Here is a 17,323-nt window from a genome sequence, read left to right on the forward strand (position 1 = left end):
CAAGAATTTAAACCAGATGCAATACCTGACTGTTAGTCAGGGGCACTGCCTTTTTTCCGCTTGGGTTGTAAAAAAACAACAAACAACAGCCAACACAACAATAGCCATCCGGTGCAAATGAATCAAAATTATACCTATTTTTCTTGTCAGATTGGCAAAAATATATATATATATATATTTTTAGTGTGCTGCGGAATTTTAGTAATTAGTTTATGTGTGCCATGAGATGGAAACGTTGAAACTTGGTGACCAGGCCTTAAGAAAAAGCCTTAAGGAGGGAGGTGCTGCTATGCTGTCTTCACAAATACTTGCCAATAAGCCCTTCACCCAATTCAGATGCAATAACAGCACTGCTTCTAGGCTGCTTCCCTCTGCCAGCCTGGGCGGGGGGGGGGGGGGGGGGGGGGGGGGGGCTCCCGGAGCGCCTTGGAAGGGGCTGGGAGAGTTGGGGGCGGATATGGAAGCTGAGCTTGGGTTCCCAGACCGTTGGGCCGACACCCTCCCTGCCTCGCCTTTCTTCTCGAGGCAGTCGAACTGTGTGGATTATATGATGCACGAGTTCCGGAGAAAGGAGTTGATGAGGAAGAGCCAGTACCACCTGCGTTTTCAACTGCCCATGAAGGTCATCCCCCTGTAAGGAGCCTCTCCCTGGGCCGAAGGGGTGGGTCTGCACAAGGCCCTGCCGGCCACACAGCTAGTGCTCTTCCTAAATCCCTGAGCCACCTTGGTGGGGCCACCAAGGGGCTGGCACCCGGCCTGGTGCTTGATGTCCTTTAGCTCCTATCAGCCTTACAACTGGGTAGGTGGGCATGAGCATTAGGTAAGAGATTTGTCCCGATTTTATAGATGAGGAAATTGAGGTTCAGAGAGGTCAAATGGAAGTAGTGGGTGGTTCTGTTTGCCCCTCTCAGCCTTTAGCTTCTCCAACACGGCTCCTCCTGCTTCCTCCTGGGGCCGGGGCTGAATACACCTGGCAGTTTCATCCACAGGACACAGCTGCCTCACACAGGGGGACAGGGATTACGAGGCACAGCAGGAAACGGCTCCTTCTGCCTGCCCAGGCCTGGGGACGGGGGGAGGTCGGCCCCTCTATCACTCCTGGAGCAGCAGCTGTCCCTGCCTCCATTCAGCCTGACCCTGAATGGATGCTCCTGCCTCTGATGAATGCTCCTGCGGCTCCTCCCCTGCTGTGCTCTCTGGCCCTTCTCATCCTCTCTCTGTGCTGTGGCCTGTTAGCCCCGTCCTTCAAAACACCCTAAGAGTGAGGGGTGCTGGGCCGCTGGCTCCCTTCCCTGCCCCTTGTGTGGGAGCAGCAGCCGCCTGGTGCCGGTGTCGGGGCCAGGAGCCAGGCCCTGTGATACATGCATGTGTGGCCTGGCCATGAAGGGCCATGGTGGGTCTGTCCTCAGGGGACTATCTCCAGAGCAGGCCGTGGGGAGCACCACAAACTAAAAGGCCACCCCTGCCCACAGCAACCTGGAGTTTAATAGAGAAGATGGTTTAAATGAAAAGCACGAAAGGGCACATTAAACAAATTTTGGTCAAGATTTAATTGAGGAATAGCACTTGTACATGAATGATGAAAGATTTTATAATCTTAAATTTTGACCTGGAAACTTCGCTTAATGTAGCCAAGCCTTCACCAGTCTGTTTCCTTGGACATTCGAATTCCGGAGGGTGCTTACAAGGCCTGGACCCAAAATGCCAAGAAGCTTGCCCCTGTGTTCTCCTGTTTATAGGCTTAACCCACAATCCCGGAGGACAGTTCCAGGTTGTGGGAGAAAATGGCCAAATAACATTCACTCACCTTCATGAAAGGGGAGCCTGGGGCCACTTCACCGAATGCACCGGCTTGTTCCCACTGCAGTCCTAGGAGGTGGAGGTGCTGCCTTTGTGGAGGTGGGGAGACCAAGACTCCATGATGGGGTGACACTTCCCAGGGTGCTCCTCACTGTTGTGTCTGTTCCTCACACTCTGGGGCTTGACAGACGTGTCACAAGAATTAAATTCAGTGTGTCACAAGAATTTAAACCAAATGCGATACCTGACTGTTAGTCAGAGGATCTGGACAGAGCTATGGACAGAGAATATTCATGAGGATCTGGACAGAGCTATGGACAGAGAATATTCGTGAGGATCTGGACAGAGCTATGGACAGAGAATATTCGTGAGGATCTGGACAGAGCTATGGACTGATGGCAGGAGGGAGAGGACAGCACCTTCCTCCCTTCCGCAGAGGTAGTTACACAGGAGAATTTCACAGTGACTGGGTATTTTTAGGCCATGAGCCACATCCTTTGGAAAGGGCTGTGGCTGGAGTCGGGGTGAAGGTCCCAGCTCTGTTGGTAACCAGGACATAATTCCAAGCACCAGGTGAGGTAACATCACCTGCCCTGCTGGGCCCAGAAGTGAGGGCACGTCAAATGGGAGAGCGCGTGCTGTGTCAGAAAGTCAAAATGTTAGTGCCCTTTGATTGTCAGATCTGTGGCTTAGCCAGCTTTGCGGCAGGAAAGAAACCATTGGGAGGCAGCATTGAGGCTTGCTGGGGAGGCTGAGTGAGACCTGGCCTGCCCAGAAACTGTTTTCTGGGCTCAGGGCAGGTCCTTGGAAAGGAAGAGCTGTGCAAAGGGTTCCTGATGCCTCCTAGCACCTTGCCCACGTTCCCCGTCTCCATCCTGGAGCACTAGAGCAGTTGCTGGAATAAAGTTTCCAGTCAAGTCCTACTCGTTTCACCTTCTGTGGGCCATTTTCCCAATAAAAGGTCTGCAAAAGCCGCTGCTCCCTGTCTCATCTCCCCCTCCATGAGGGAGGCTGACTGGCTCTTTCACAGGACAGGCTTCCTGCTTTGGGAGCCCGTCTCATACCAGCATCATACGAGGGCGTCTTCCTTTTGATCGCTGTTGATAATGGAGGCAACCTGTGTGGAGGGGCAGGGGCCCACGTCTCATGGAGCCTGCAGGAGTTTCTCAGTGGTGGGCCTGGTGCGTGCGTGGTGCGTGCGTGCGTGCGTGCATGCATGCATGCATGCATGTGAGCGAAGCCCTCCTGCTTGCTTTCCCTTCCTCCTCGGAGTCTGTTCTGTGTTTGGTTGGGCTCTTCCCTCTCTCATTACCTCTTACAGGAATCATGGGTGTGAGGTTGTGAAAGTGGTGTTCTTAATACAGCGGTTCAAGAAGACTGGGCATTTTCTGACTGTCACTAAGGAGGGGAGCCTGCAGTTCTGGTCGGAGTCCTTCTCTCTGATCAGCTCCTTTGAGGTGAGTGGGGCCCACGTGTGGAGCACAGATGGGGTGGTCAGAGAGCCTCTGCCTTCCCTCTCTGGTTCAGGGTGGTTCCCTCTCAGGGTTTGAGGACTAGGCAGTCCGCACTTGCACTCACATCCTGGCTCCAAGTTCTGGCCTCACCGTGGGACCATGAGCCTCATAGTCCTCCTCTGTAAGCGAGATTCCACCTGATGTCCATTCTACGTGATGTCCAACAGACACCTCAACTCAGCTTGTCCAAACTAAATGTCACTGAGGCCCTCCCTGCCCACCTGGCTTCTCCTGTGCCCCCACCCCAGGGAGAGGTTTCTGTGTTGGAGAACAGCCCCCTTTTCTTTCTTTGTTACACCCACTCCACCACCAAATCCTGCAGATTCGATCCTTTTCCTGGCCCAGGCAGGAAATCACCGTGGTGGTGAGCCTGGCCGCTGGAGCCTGACTCCCTGGCTTAGAACCCCAGTGCCCCACCTCCCAGCTCTGTGACCGCGGACCAGTTCCTATAGAGCTCTCCGTGCCTCCTTTTCCTCATCTGTCAACGGAGTAGTAATCTCTCATGGGCAGGGAGAAGATTTAATGACATGATACACGCATGGTGCGTGGAGCAGGGCAAGCCACACAGCAAGTGCCTGATGAACAAAAGCTGACCTCGCCATGGTCTTTGTGCCGTCAGTTTCTGGCCAAGTGCAGGGAGTGACAAAACACTCAGGCAAACCCACTGTGTGTGTGTGTGTTGCCAGGCCAATCTAGCCAATGAGGAAGGCACAGCCCTCTGAAGAATAAAGCCTTACTGAGTGCTGCCAGCAGCGTAAGGACTGTTACCAGCTCTGTGTAACTGCAGTGTTCCCAGTTGCATCAGGGGTTATGCCTTGGGCAGGAGGGCTCTGGGTAGTCTCCCCCACTGCCTCCCAGTTGCCTATGAACTAACGTCAGGGGTTTTCCAGTGACTCCCCTGGGTGCTCAAAGCCCAGGACCAAGGGGGGTTTGTACTGTGTTCCTGAGGCTGGAGTTTCGGGCGCACTCCACACACGTTTTCTCTGGGTGTTTTTTGGGAGAGGGGCACAGCATAGCCTGAGCTCCTGGTTGTGGCTGCTACATGGTCACCTTAGTGTCCTTCCAGGACCAAAGCCTTGGGTCGGGGGAGGAGGGCCAAGGAGGACAGAGGGAGGCTCCTCCGGAAGGTTCAACAGAGCTGGGCATTCATTCTTCCCTGAGGGGCTGCTTTCAAGTGGATGTTGTCAAGAGTGAGTCACCATCCGTAACCAGCAGCTGCACACCCACGGATGTGGGGCCAGGTCTATGAATTGTACAACCTCAGGCAGGCCACTGAGACTCCCTAGGTGGTAAATAAGGTTCAGACAAAACAAAATGAATACACTTTTATGTGTCAATTATATCTCAATAAAACTGGGGTGGGAGGTGGGGGGGAGGAAGAATCAGGCACTCAGAGGGACAGATAGTAGAAAGTTGGTCTTCCTCCCCCAGACCCCGATTCTCCTCCTGAGAGGCAACTGCTGTGACTAGTTTTGAGTGCTTTTCCATGGTTAGATAGCCTGTACATGTACCACCCCCCCCCCTTTTTTTTTTTTTAATATGCGAATGGTAGCCCATTATAAAGGTGCTTTTCACTTTGTTTTTTCACTTAGTAATATATCTTGGCAACTACTCTTTATTGGTATGTACACAGCGCCCTCACAGCTAACCTCTGGGTGGTGTCCCTTGCATATAAATCTCAGTGAATACATGTGAACATGTCCACAGCTGTGTCCTGGAAATGGATCCCAGGATCACAAACCACACATTTAAAACTTTGACGAGCTTGTCAAACTGCTCTAAAAAGGGTTTGTAAAGATACCAGTTTTTTTAAAGCCCATTTTATAGACATGGAAGCTGAGACTCAGCGAGGATAGGGCGTCTTTCTAAAGCGCCATTGTTAGTCGTTGGTGGTCACACTGGGCTCCATGACCTGGTCCCTGCCTGGTCCCAGGGCCTTGGCTGTCAGGGTGGGTTCTCCGGGGGCAGCCTCCCCAGCCCAGGTCTCTGCTCTTCCTCTGGCCAGCTTAACCAGATACAGCCACTCCACAACCAGCAGCTGTGGGTCATGGACATGGTGTGTCTCCACAACATGAACCTAGTTGCGATTGCATCCACTGACCAGAAGATAGGTGAGTCCCTGGTGGCTGCCCCGCCTGCTCTTGGCCATTGGGAGCCATGCACCTGCACGTGGAGAGATCTGTCACTGAGCCAACTTTGAGCACGGATTCAAGTCCTCGGGATGTGGCTTTGGGTTCTATGCATGCCTCTCCCCTATCTTTCCCCAGAGTTCTTTGATATTACAAATCGTAACTGTTCCCGGGCCTTCACCTTCATCGATCTGGAAGGCTGCCCTCTAGTTATGGACTACTGGTGAGTCTCCCGGGAGATTGGTGCAGGGTTTTGGCAGCAGCCACAGCACTCAGTGGGATTGGAACCCACAGAAAGCCTTGCTGGAAACAGTCCTGGAGGGATTCCTATCCTGTGTGCCTGTGTCCTCTTTCCCCCGAGCTGCTTCTCTCCCAGCGTCACTCAGACCACAGCATCATCGTCAGCTCTCTCCCTCTCCCTCTCCCACCAAGTCAGAGGCTTGTCCCACTGCAGGTGAGGACTCTGGAAGCATCACATCTCCTGTTAGGGGCAACTTGACATAGAACAGCTGGAGGACAAGGGACCCATTTATTTTGGTTTTTAAAAAATGCTGATTTCTTTTGGATCTGGTTCATCGATGTTCTGGTTCTGGGTAGCTGGGCCCATGTTCATCAGCTGTTGAGAGCAAGAACTGCCCTCAGTCCCTGGATGGACATAGGCATGGAGCACGGGGAGGGGGGGAGGACTGCTCTGGGTGCGCCCAGCTGGCTCCATGGCTTCTCTGTCTCCCTCTTTCCCAGGTCTGACTATCACAGAGGTGTGTTCTGCTTCGGAGACACCAAAGGCAACGTCATCGTCTTCACCTCCGACAACGTGGCCAATGGGCTGTTCAACCCCCGAATCCTCCCCAGGACCTCCAAGTGGGGTAGCTGACACATTGGGGAATGGCTCTGCCCTGGGGTGCTCTTCCCTCTCCCCACCTCCCTGCTCAGCGGCCCCTGGCTCCTTCAGAAGCTCAGGCGACAGGGCACTACATGCTCAGCTCAGAGCAGCCTGTGGGAACCAAGGAGATGGGGTGACAGCAGGAGATAGGAAGGGGCTGAGGAGATAGGCAATCATTCTGTACAGGTAAGGGCTTCAGGACCCTCCTCATCCCAGGAAGAATGAACCCATGCCAGCTGTGTGACCTTGGAAAAGTCACTCACCTGCTCTGGGCCCTGGGCTGATGGTGCTAACTTCCCCCATCATTGTGAGGAGGGTTCTGCTCTCCTTGGCTAGGAGCTGCCTTTGGGTGGTTAGGGGTGGGTGGAGCAGCACATCACCTCCTATAATTCCCCACCCACAGCCCAGAGGGAGCTGCTGTTGCCACAGCCCTGGAGGAGCAGAGGTTTACAGGGTGGAGCTCTTGCACAGGCCCCACAGGGCTAAGTGGTGGCTGAGATCGGAGCAGGCGGTCTGCTCTGGAGTCTGCACTTGAACCACTTGCTAAGCTGCATACCAGACTCACCAAATATTGAAGGATGCTGTTTGGGATGCTCTGCCAAGGGGCACTAGATCCTGAGGCCCTGGGCCCGGGGCATTTGGGGGCTCATCTGAGCTGGATCAAACCTCAATTCACAGTGTCAGTCTTCCAGGTAGCTCCATCCAGACCACCAGAGTGGCCCCTTGGGCTTCCGGTCAGAGTTTCTGAACAGGACATCCTCCTGGGCTCCCAATGACACCTCCTGCCAAGCTTGTTGGGGCAGTGCCCCTCCTGGTTGGACAGAAAATGCATCCTGCTCTGGATGCAGCTGTGGGTTGGCACCCTGCTATGTTCTTGCCTCATCAGCCTCTGCTCTGGTCACTGTTTGCCACCCTGGGAATTGGCATGGGTGGGGCATGGTAGTCTTTGAGCTGAGGTGATGAATGGGAAATTAGGTGGTGGATGGGAGCAGATGAAGCTGGAGTGTTGGACGGGCATCCTTCCATTCCACATGCTGATTGAAGGCTGGGGACAAACACGAAGGTAGGCTCAGCAGCATGCTGACTTGGAAGGAGTCGGACAGACCAGCCCTGTGTGACCTTGATCCCATTGTCTAACCTCTTTGTGCCTCAGTTCCCTTATCCACTCAGTCTATAGCTTTGCTGTGAGATGGAAAGAGAGTACATAGTGTGAGGCATATGGCAAGCAATGACTGTCTCCCCTGTTCTCTGGGGTTCTCCCAGCCGAGGGAGCCTAGTGCAGCCACAGGCAGGCTGTGTTCACTGCACAGCCCAGCCAGAACTAAGCTTCCTTCCTCCCACATGCATGCAGGGCCTGCCCCATTTTATTTTATTTTATTTCATTTTATTTATATTTTTTATTGATTTTTTACAGAGAGGAAGAGAGAGGGATAGAGAGTTAGAAACATCTATGAGAGAGAATCATCGATCAGCTGCCTCCTGCACTCCCCCTACTGGGGGTGTGCCCACAACCAAGGTACATGCCCTTGACCTGAATCGAACCTGGGACCTTTCAGTCCACAGGCTGACGCTCTATCCACTGAGCCAAACCGGTTTCGGCAGGCCTGCCCCATTTTAGTGGGCAACACTCCATCCCTTGGGATTTCCTTTTCAAGCCTCTTCCGGCCCTTGCGAGATGGGGCTGGTGACCTGGAAGCAGAAAATGCTTGTCATAAGGCCCTGGATCCCTCTTTTCTCCATTCCATCTGCAAGCTTCTCTAACACTTGAGCCCAGACTGTTCTGGCCCTTATGACCTACCTCCTTAATCCCTGCTTTGTCCCCTGTCACTGCTGCCTCCGCCCGCCTGTGTCCAGCTGTGCAGCTGGTACCAGGGGCCGGCGAGTGCGTCCCCAGAGGCTCCCCAGCAGCCTTCACGGGAGGTGTCCAGAGCCAGGAGACCTAAGGTCCCCGAGGGCAGGCTGCACCTCGTGCGGTTGCCAATGATGTGCTCACTTTACAATGCTCATGCTTGCTGGGCAAAGGGGGGCCTGCAGTTTGAAGCATGATGGGAAACCCCCGAAGAACTGTCTTCAGAGTGAATAGGACCTAAGACCATAATTCATTTTCCCGTCCGCAAACTCACACAATCAACTTGTTTAGATTGTAGCTGCTGGGGAGAGCATGGAACCCGGAAACCTGGTTCTAGCTCTGCCGTGAGCTGGTGGGGGACTCGGGGCGGTAGTGTTAACCTGCTGGCTCTGTTTTCTGGGTGTGGCGTTCACCCCATGAACTCATCAGGACACAGTGAGGTTTGAAGGAGCATTTGGATGGAAAAGGCTCTTGAGATACATAGAACTGCAAACAGACTCCGGTGTCTTCTGAGGTTTTGCTTGTCTGGCAAAGGGGAAGAACTGGTGACATGGACCTCGGTTTTCTCTCCTAACAGATCACTGGACCAGTATTTCCACAAAGAAGCTGTTAAATGAGAAGTCCCCTTTTTTTAGAAGTTACCGACTGAAGGTAAGTTGTAGCTTTCCTCAGCCTGTTACCATGGTAATTATTTGTACACAAGTCTATAAAAAATAAATGCACAGAGCCCTGGCCAGTTTGCTCAGTGGTGAGAGTGTTGGCCCATGGACAGAAGGGTCATGGGTTCCATTCTTGGTCAAGGGCATGTACCTCGGTTGCAGGCTCATTCCCGGTCCCAGGTCAGGGTGTGAGAGGGAGGCAATCAATCAATGTGTCTCTTTTGCATCAGTGTTTCTCTTTCCCCTTCACTCGTCCCTCCACTCTCTTAAAAAAAAAAAAAAAAAAATCAATGGAAAAATACCCTCAGGTGAAGATTTAAAAATGCATTAAAAAAATAAATGCAGAGAGTGCATTTGGCCTCCGGGTTCAGTCATGGACTGTGGGGCTTGGTCTCTAGAAATGGGTGGAGCTGGATCCTACCAGCTTTTCCTGTGTCTCAGGCATGGCCATCTCTCTCAGCGCCTTCCTTGCTCAGCCCTGGTTCCCACAGACACCGCCTCTCTCCTGGATGGCTGCAGTGGCTACTAGCTCTTCCCCGTGTCCTCTCTTCACTCAGTGCTTTCTCCAGCAGCCAGTGGAATTATGAGATGGAAATGCAGTCATGTCACCGCTTCGCTCAAAATCCCCAGTAGCTTCTCTCTGAAACACACCAAGCCCTTTCCTACCTCAGGGCCTTGACACCTGCTGTTCCTTCAGGCTGCATGCTCTTCTCTAGGTACCGGTACGCCACCTCTCTATTTCCTTCAATTCCCCAACCTACCTGCCTGGAACAGCCCTGCTGCCTGCCTCTGCCTTTATTCCTTCACCCTGCAGAATCCTGACACCAACTAGTGTGTGTGTGTGTGTGTGTTTCCCACACCACCATGCAGTTCTCTAACTGGCTGTCCTAGAGCTCAACACAGTTCCTGCAGGTGAAGATCCGCCCCACAAAGCTGCCCTCCACTTCAGATGCCAGTCACAAGTCCAGGGTGTTATCTGTGCTTCTGACTTGCTGGCTACAGAAAGTAGGTTCCCAAGAGAAACACCACATGACCTCACTCATTTATGGATAATAAAGAACATTATAGACTGATGAACCAAAAGATAGCTATAGAGACAGTAAAGCAACAAGCAGACTGTCAAATTACAGCAGGGAGGGTAGGGAGATCTGGGGAAGATAAGAGATCAACCGAAGGACTTGTATACATGCATATAAGTACAACCAAAGGACACAAAACTCTGGGGAGGGAGGGCATATATGGGGAGAGGGGAATGGTATATGTACACAGATAATAATTTAATAAAAAAATAAATAAATCAAAAAAAGAAAGTAGGTTCCCATGATCCCCTCCTTCCTTGGGTTTGATTAATTTTCTGGAGCTGCTCACAGAACTCACAGAAACATTAAATTTATTAGATCGCGGATTATATTTTAAAAAGCTGTAATTCAGGAGCAGTCAGCAGGAAGAGATTTGTAGAGCGAGGTATGTGGGAAGGCACTTGGAGGCCTCTCTGAGAGCACCACTCTCCTAAAATCTCCGTGTTCACCAACCCGGAAGCTCTCTGAACGCTTTATGAAGGCTTCATTACAAAGGCCTGGCTGCTGCAGTCATTGGTTATGGGTGATTGAATTCAGCCTCCATTCTCTCCTCTCCCTGGAACTCAAGGCTCCAACTATCCAGTCACATGGCTGGTTCCCCTGGTAACCAGCTCCATCCTTAGGTGCTTTCCAAAAGTCACCTCCTTAACATAAACTTGGGTGTGGTTGAAAGGGGCTTACTATGACTACAAAGCACCTTTTATAACTTTTATTATTTAGGAAATTCCCAGGGTTTCAGGAACTCTGTGCCAGAACCAGGGAGAAAACCCAGAATTTATATTTCTCATTATGAATCACAGCATCACAGCTGCCTCCTCTCACCTTGGTATTGTCCTGCCTCTCCCCTGGGTGTGCAGCTCCTGGAGGAAGGCCCTTAGCTGGTTCTCTGATCCATCTCCAGTGACTTGTGGTCTCCTAGCACATTTGTTAAACGAACGAGTGAATAAATCCAACACTCAGGAAAGTCTGCGTTGGGTGGTCCAGGCTCCTCCATGCTTCCTTTGGAGCAGGTTGGATCGAGCAGGCCCTGGGAGCCCCTCAGAAAGAGTCCCAGGCTAGTCCTCCGTCTCCTGTGGGATTCTCATCTTGGGCTTGGTTTCCCTCCAAGTTGCTAAGTGACCCAGGTCTGTGTAGTGCCTTGGATTTGGTGCCCCACTGTGATACTCAGTGAGATAGGCCTGCAAAACCTAGTCAGGGCCTGACAACCCTCCAACCCACTTCCTCCATTCCTGTCCCGGGAAGGAAGATGGCTGGACGGGGAGGCCAAGCTCTGGGTCAGACCTCAGGGCTGGAGCTGGAGTATTTAAGGCTATGCAGCCAGAACACCCCCGTGATCTGTGGGTCGTGGCCTTTGTTGCCCAAGTGCAACAGATAACGTCTCACTATCCCACTCCAGGTCCTGACAAAGACGGAGGGCAGTGGAGGGGCCAAGAAGCAGAGTTTAATCTGTGCTGGGGCTCTTGCAGATGAAAGAACTCACAGACTCAAATCCATCCTTTCTCCTGTCTTGGGCGGGGGCGACAAACAATCTTAGTTTTGGCCTGACTTACCTGTCCTCTAAATGATTGGAGGGTGTTCACAGGACAGCAGCCTTTTCACTGACAAGCAATGGCTACACCCTCCTGGTCATGGGGTCTGGGCTACGGCAGGGGCCATATCCCTTCGTCAGAGCTGTGATCATTAGAAGCCACTGGACTCAGCGATCCCCAGGCCCCTCCGGTCCCCAACACCTGCCACATCAGAGAGGCTGGGCTGAAAGGCTGTCCTCGGGTGGGACTCCACCACTGCTCTCTCTTCCCAGGCTCTCCATCGCAACTGGTGCCAACAGGTCAGGTTCATCCCCGAGATGAACCTGGTGGCCTCCTGCTCAGTTATCACAAAGTCCTCTCTGGTGCTGTCAATATTGCCATCCAAGGCCTCCGAGACCACCAGGTAAGAAAAGCACTTTTCTCTAGGCTACGGTGGTGGGGCTGGAAGGGAAGTGGGTAGGGGTCTGGTTTCACTTCATTCAAAAGGGGCCATCCCTACTGAGGGTGGGCCCACCTCTGAGACAGTGGCATTGCTTGTGGGCAGCTCATTCTCTACAAACCACACTGGGCCCAAGGAAGCACTGCCTGTTCCATAGGCCAGCAGGGGTTGTTACAACATGGGCTCCGGAGTCTGAGTTTTTTTTTTTGTTTGTTTGTTTTTTAATTGAGACATAATTGATATAACATATTTCAGGTATACAACATAATGGTTTGATACACACACACACACATACACACACACACTAGTGGCCCAGGGCACAAAATTTGTGCACGGGGTGGGAGGTTGTCCCTCAGCCCTGCCTGCATCCTCTCTAATCTGGGACCCCTCGGGGGATGTCTGACTGTGGTCTTGCAATCCAGGACTGCTGGCTCCTAACTACTCACCTGCCTGCCTGCCTGATTGCCCCTAACCACTCTGCCTACTTGCCTGCTCGCCCCCAACCCCTCCCCCCCTTCTTGCCCCCAACTGCCCTCCCCCGCCAGCCTGTTTGCCCCCAACTGCCCACCCCCCTGCTGGCCCGATTGCCCCCAACTGCCCCTCACTGCCAGCCTGTTAACCCCCAACTGCCTCCCCATGGCCTGCTTGTCCCCCACTGCCCCCCACTGCCAGCTGCTTGCCCTCAACCGCCCCCACAGCATCCCACTGCTTGCCCCCAAACCCCCCCCCCCCGCTGGCCTGTTTGACCCCAACTGCTTCCCCTGTGCCCCCCCCCCACTGGCCTGCTTGCCCCCAACTGCCCCTTACCCCACTGGCCTGATCACCCTCAACTGCCCTCCCCTCCTGGCCTGATCACCCTTAACCGCCTCTGCCTCGGCCCTGCCACCATGGCTTTGTCTAGAAGTCCGAAAGGTCTCCCGGTCTAATTAGCATATTACCCTTTTATTAGTATAGATTGCAAAATCATCACCACAATAAGTCTAAGTAACATCTGTCACCACACACAGTTATACTTTTTTCCCTTGTGCGAACTTTTATGGAGTGTGTATTTTTAAAAATATATTTTTTATTGATTTCAGAGAGGAAGGGAGAGGGAAAGATGGAAACATCAATGATGAGAAAGAATCATTGATTGGCTGCCTCCTGCACATCCCACACTGAGGATGGAGCCCACAACCCGAGCATGTGCCCTGACCAGGAATCAAACTGTGACTTCCTGGTTCATAGGTCAATGCTCAACCACTGAGCTTCGCCGGCCAGGTGTGGAGTGTGGTTTTAATCATCATTCTGGCATGCCACCAGTAGCAAAATTAAAATAGGGCTTCTTTTACCAACAATTTATATACAGAACTCAGCACAGGAGTCTGCATGTAGTGTCAGCAGGCATTCAGAAAAACATTTTCTGACCAAAGGAATGAATGTGAATAGCTTCCCTGTGAGCCTCAGTTTCCTCCTCTGTAAAAGGGTGGAAACTGCACTTCACTTACCTCAAGGATTATTCTGATGAACATGGTTTGTGCCATGTGTTCAGTGACTGCAGAACTTATTTTTTTTGGAGACACTTCTAGTCTATTTCTTTCATTCTAGATTATTCTACCCCAGAGTGAGTTCAAACCCGCCCCCCCCCCAATTTCTCCCTTCCCTTTCCTTCTTTAAAATCAGCTATTTTTCCACAGAAATGTTTGTATATACGTTGTCCTTGTAAAAAGTTAAACCGTGATAAATAAAACTGGAATCCTGCAGCCCTCCTCCCCTTACCTAACCCCATTGACTCACTCCATTATCAAAAGTCCCGATTCTGTGAGTTTGGAGTTCACCTAGCACTTGGCACTTGGCAGTAGGTACTTTCTCCTGAGGATTCCTGCAGCTGGGTTTCCCTGCCTCCGCAGTTCTTATTGTCCCACCTTTTCACACCTGGAGCCTTTGGCCTGTGACATTTTGCTCCTGAACGGGCTGATTAATGAGCTGTAGCTCCCTTGTCTTGGGGGAACAGCAGGAGATTTGAGCTTGGATTTGGGGTGCAGCTGAGTCGGGTCCAGTGTGGAGAATGAGGGCCATTTTGGTCCCATCTCTGTCTGTTCCTTCTTATCCTGGTTGTTTTCCAGAGGGAATCCAATCCTGGGATGGTAGCGTTAATTTAGGTCCAGCTCCTCATTTTACACTGGAAACCTGAGGCTTTGGGAAGGCAGGGGAGCTGACTGGCTTGGAGCAGACCTTTGAGCTGGGGTTGTGTCCCAGGCCTCGATGTAAGCCCACTGTCTCGTTAACCAGAGTATTCTGTGCACCTTCCCACCCGAGTCCTGGAACTAACTGCAGGTTAGGGGAGGGGGCTCGGAGAATGTCTGATGCGGTGGGGGTGCTTCAGTGCCTTTCGTGGGGCTGTGGGTGGGGTTTTGCTTGGAGCTGGTCGGCTGAGTGTCATCTCTCTGCTTTGGTGGTGGTAGTATCTCATGGCTGTGATATGTGTTTCATCAGCTTCTTGTTTTATTGGGTCTCAACAGCGGGAGGCTATAAGGAGGGTCACTTCTCTGGTCAGGCCCTGCTGCCTTCCTGAGCACACCCCTTCCACCTTTCTAGCCACACTGGCCCCCTTGTGGTTTGGGCGCACTCCTGCCACAGGGCCTTTGCATCACTCCTCTCCAGTGATATGCTCTTTTTTTAAAAATAGTTTTTTTTAAAACATTTTTCATTATGACAAATTTATTTATTTATTTATTTAATAAATTTTTATTGTTCATATCATTACAAATGTTCCTCCCCCCCCCCATTGCTCTCCTCCACCAGGTTCCTATCCCACCCTCTGCCCTTTCCCCACCCCCCATTGTCCTCATCCATTGGTGCACAGTTTATGTTCAGTCTCTTCCCACATCCCCCTCTCCCCTTTTCCCCAAGAATCGTCAGTTCACTCCCCTTCCATACCTCTGATTCTATTATATTCAACAGTTAATATTGTTCATCAGATTTTTTTTTTAAATTTCCTTGGTTTTTAGATTCATTTGTTGATAGTTACGTATTTGTTGTTCATAATTTTTATCTTTATTTACTTTCTCTTCTGAAAGAACCCCCTTCAGCAATTCATATAATTCTGGCTTGGTGTTGATGAACTCCTTTAGCTTTTTTTTTTATTAGTGAAGCTCTTTATCTGACCTTCGATTCTGAGTGATAGCTTTGCTGGATAGATTATCTTTGGCTGTAGGTTCTTACTATTCATCACCTTGAATATTTCTTGCCATTCTCGTCTGGCCTGCATGGTTTCTGTTGAGAAATCAGCTGACAATCGTATAGGTGCTCCTTTATAAGTAACTACCTGCCTTGCTCTTGCTGCTTTTAATATTCTCTCTTTGTCTTTTGCTCTTGGAATTTTAATTATAATTTGTCTTGGTGTGGTCCTCTTTGGATTCCTTTTGTTTGGAGTTCTGTGCGCTTCCTGGACTTGTAAGTCTAATTCTTTCACCAGGTGGGGGAAGTTTTCTGTCACTATTTCTTTCAGTATGTTTGCTCTCTGTCATCTTCTGGGACCCCCATAATCCTGATGTTGGTTCGCTTGAAGTTGTCCCAGAGGTTTCTTACATTATCTTCAATTTTCTGGATTCTCTTGCCTTCTAGCTTCTGCGGAGGAGTGTCTTCTGGCTCTTTATGTTCCAAATCTTTGACTTGATTCTTGTGATCTTCCATTCTGTTTTTAGGACTCTGTATAATATTTTTTATTGAAGACAATGTATTCTTTATTTCTTATCATTTCTTGTTGATTCCTTATTAATTCTAGTTGATCCCTTTTCATATCCTCATAGGTCTTATCTCTCTTTTCTAGGAAATTCTTGAAAAACCTTATAAGCGTAGATTTGAACTCTATATCTTTTTGTCCTCCATTTCTTTCGTTTGTGATCTATTTCATCTTGGCATTTTCGCAGCTTCCCTGATGGGGCAGGGTTTCAGGGTGGAGCCTACAGCTTTGGCTTCTGTCAGCCCCGCCCTATGCAGCTCCTGAGTCTCAGGGTCCTTCAGTACTCGTTGCAAGCGCCTCTGAGAGAAAGGTGCCCTCGATTTTCGCCTGCTACCAAACAGTCTAGGCTCTCCCCCAGTGAGCCTGGTATTGGGGTTCAGTTCAGTTGGAATTGGAGTTGGAGGTGACGTTCAGAGCAGTCTGGAGCCCCTGTCTCCTTCCCGCAAGGGCAATCCCGCGGCACAGCCAACCGTCCCTTCTCTGCGTGCAATGTGCGGGCCTCCGGGACCTCCTCTCGCCGCTCCCCCGGGGTTCCGCTTTACAGCCCAGCTCCCTCTGTTTGAGCCTGGGTCCCCGGGTTCTGGCCTAGAACTGGGGTTCAGAGCAGTCAGAACTGGGGCCCAGCACAGTCGGAGTTTTATCTCCTTCCCGCTAGGGAACGCCAGCCAGGCACTCAGCCTCCCTCCTCTCTGGCTCCGTCCTCTCTGTGCGCGCCACGTGTCTCCGTACCTTAGGCTTTTACAGCTCCTCCGCTCTTCCTTCTGGTTTTCTCCTTGCTTCTCGTTGTAGAATTTCCAGTCAGTCGACTTTCCTGTAGTTCTGGGTAATGTCCATTTTATATTTTAGTTGTATTTATTGAAATTGTTGTGTGCGGTTGCGGCTAGGTGTTTACCTGTGCAGCCATCTTGGATTCTCCTATGATGACAAATTTAAAGTATTATATAATATATAATACTTTAATATCACTGGTTCCTAGCCTAAGTTAATCTCTCCCCAAGTGTCTCAAAGATATCTTTTTACAATTATTTGGAGTCATATATAAACAGGGTTCTAGAATGGGTTTGAACAGAGGAGTGGCGTGGTCTGACCTGTAGGAGCATCCTTCTGCTGTTCTGTGGCAGGTGGAGTCCATGTGGGCAGGAGGTGAGATGGGGACCCAGTGAGGCTGCCATTGCAATAATTCAGCATACATATGATAGCAGCCTACAGTCGACCAGTTGGGTGGAGATGGAGGGGTTTGAGATATATCTTAGGGCTTGTTGGAGAATATATTTATACACTGGTGCCCACACACCCCCTTCCTTCCTAGCAGAACACATATTTTCTTTTTCTTTTTCTAAATTTTTATTTATTTATTTATTTATTTATTTATTTATTTATTTATTTATTTTATTGATTATGGTCTCACATAATTGTCCTTATTCCCCCATTCCCATACCAAACCCCTCCCTAGATATGCGCCGCCCCCCCCCCCCACCCCCCCCCACCCCGTTGTCCATGGCCACTGGCTAGGCCCATATGTATGCACACAAGTCCTTTGGTTGATCTCAGAACACATATTTTCTGGTAGGTGGCGCCATTGACTGCTTGCTGGTTTCCAGTTGCTGGGGATGGCCTCGTAGGGCATGGCCTCCGCAGTAGGGCCTGGCACTGCCAAGCCAACTCTGCAGTGGGCCTCAGCCTCTGAGGCAGTGTGGGTCCACGGGTCTGACTCCCCA

At 51.0% G+C, this 17,323-nt stretch overlaps 1 protein-coding gene across 1 annotated transcript in view; it reads left to right on the top strand.

Moving 5' to 3' along the window:
* EFCAB8 (EF-hand calcium binding domain 8) overlaps positions 1–17,323 on the top strand; it is a 72,139-nt gene that overhangs the window by 24,843 nt on the left and 29,973 nt on the right. Inside the window, exons 6-12 of the mRNA XM_084888547.1 lie at positions 530–633; positions 3,122–3,257; positions 5,320–5,425; positions 5,582–5,666; positions 6,185–6,309; positions 8,753–8,826; positions 11,715–11,845. Of these exons, the coding sequence (XP_084744673.1) occupies positions 548–633; positions 3,122–3,257; positions 5,320–5,425; positions 5,582–5,666; positions 6,185–6,309; positions 8,753–8,826; positions 11,715–11,845 (743 nt within the window). The 5' untranslated portion in view covers positions 530–547. The remainder of the gene's footprint in view (positions 1–529; positions 634–3,121; positions 3,258–5,319; positions 5,426–5,581; positions 5,667–6,184; positions 6,310–8,752; positions 8,827–11,714; positions 11,846–17,323) is intronic.

The sequence above is a fragment of the Pipistrellus hanaki genome (assembly GCF_964339955.1).
Source record: "Pipistrellus hanaki genome assembly, chromosome: 6".
Taxonomy (NCBI): Eukaryota; Metazoa; Chordata; class Mammalia; order Chiroptera; family Vespertilionidae; genus Pipistrellus; species Pipistrellus hanaki.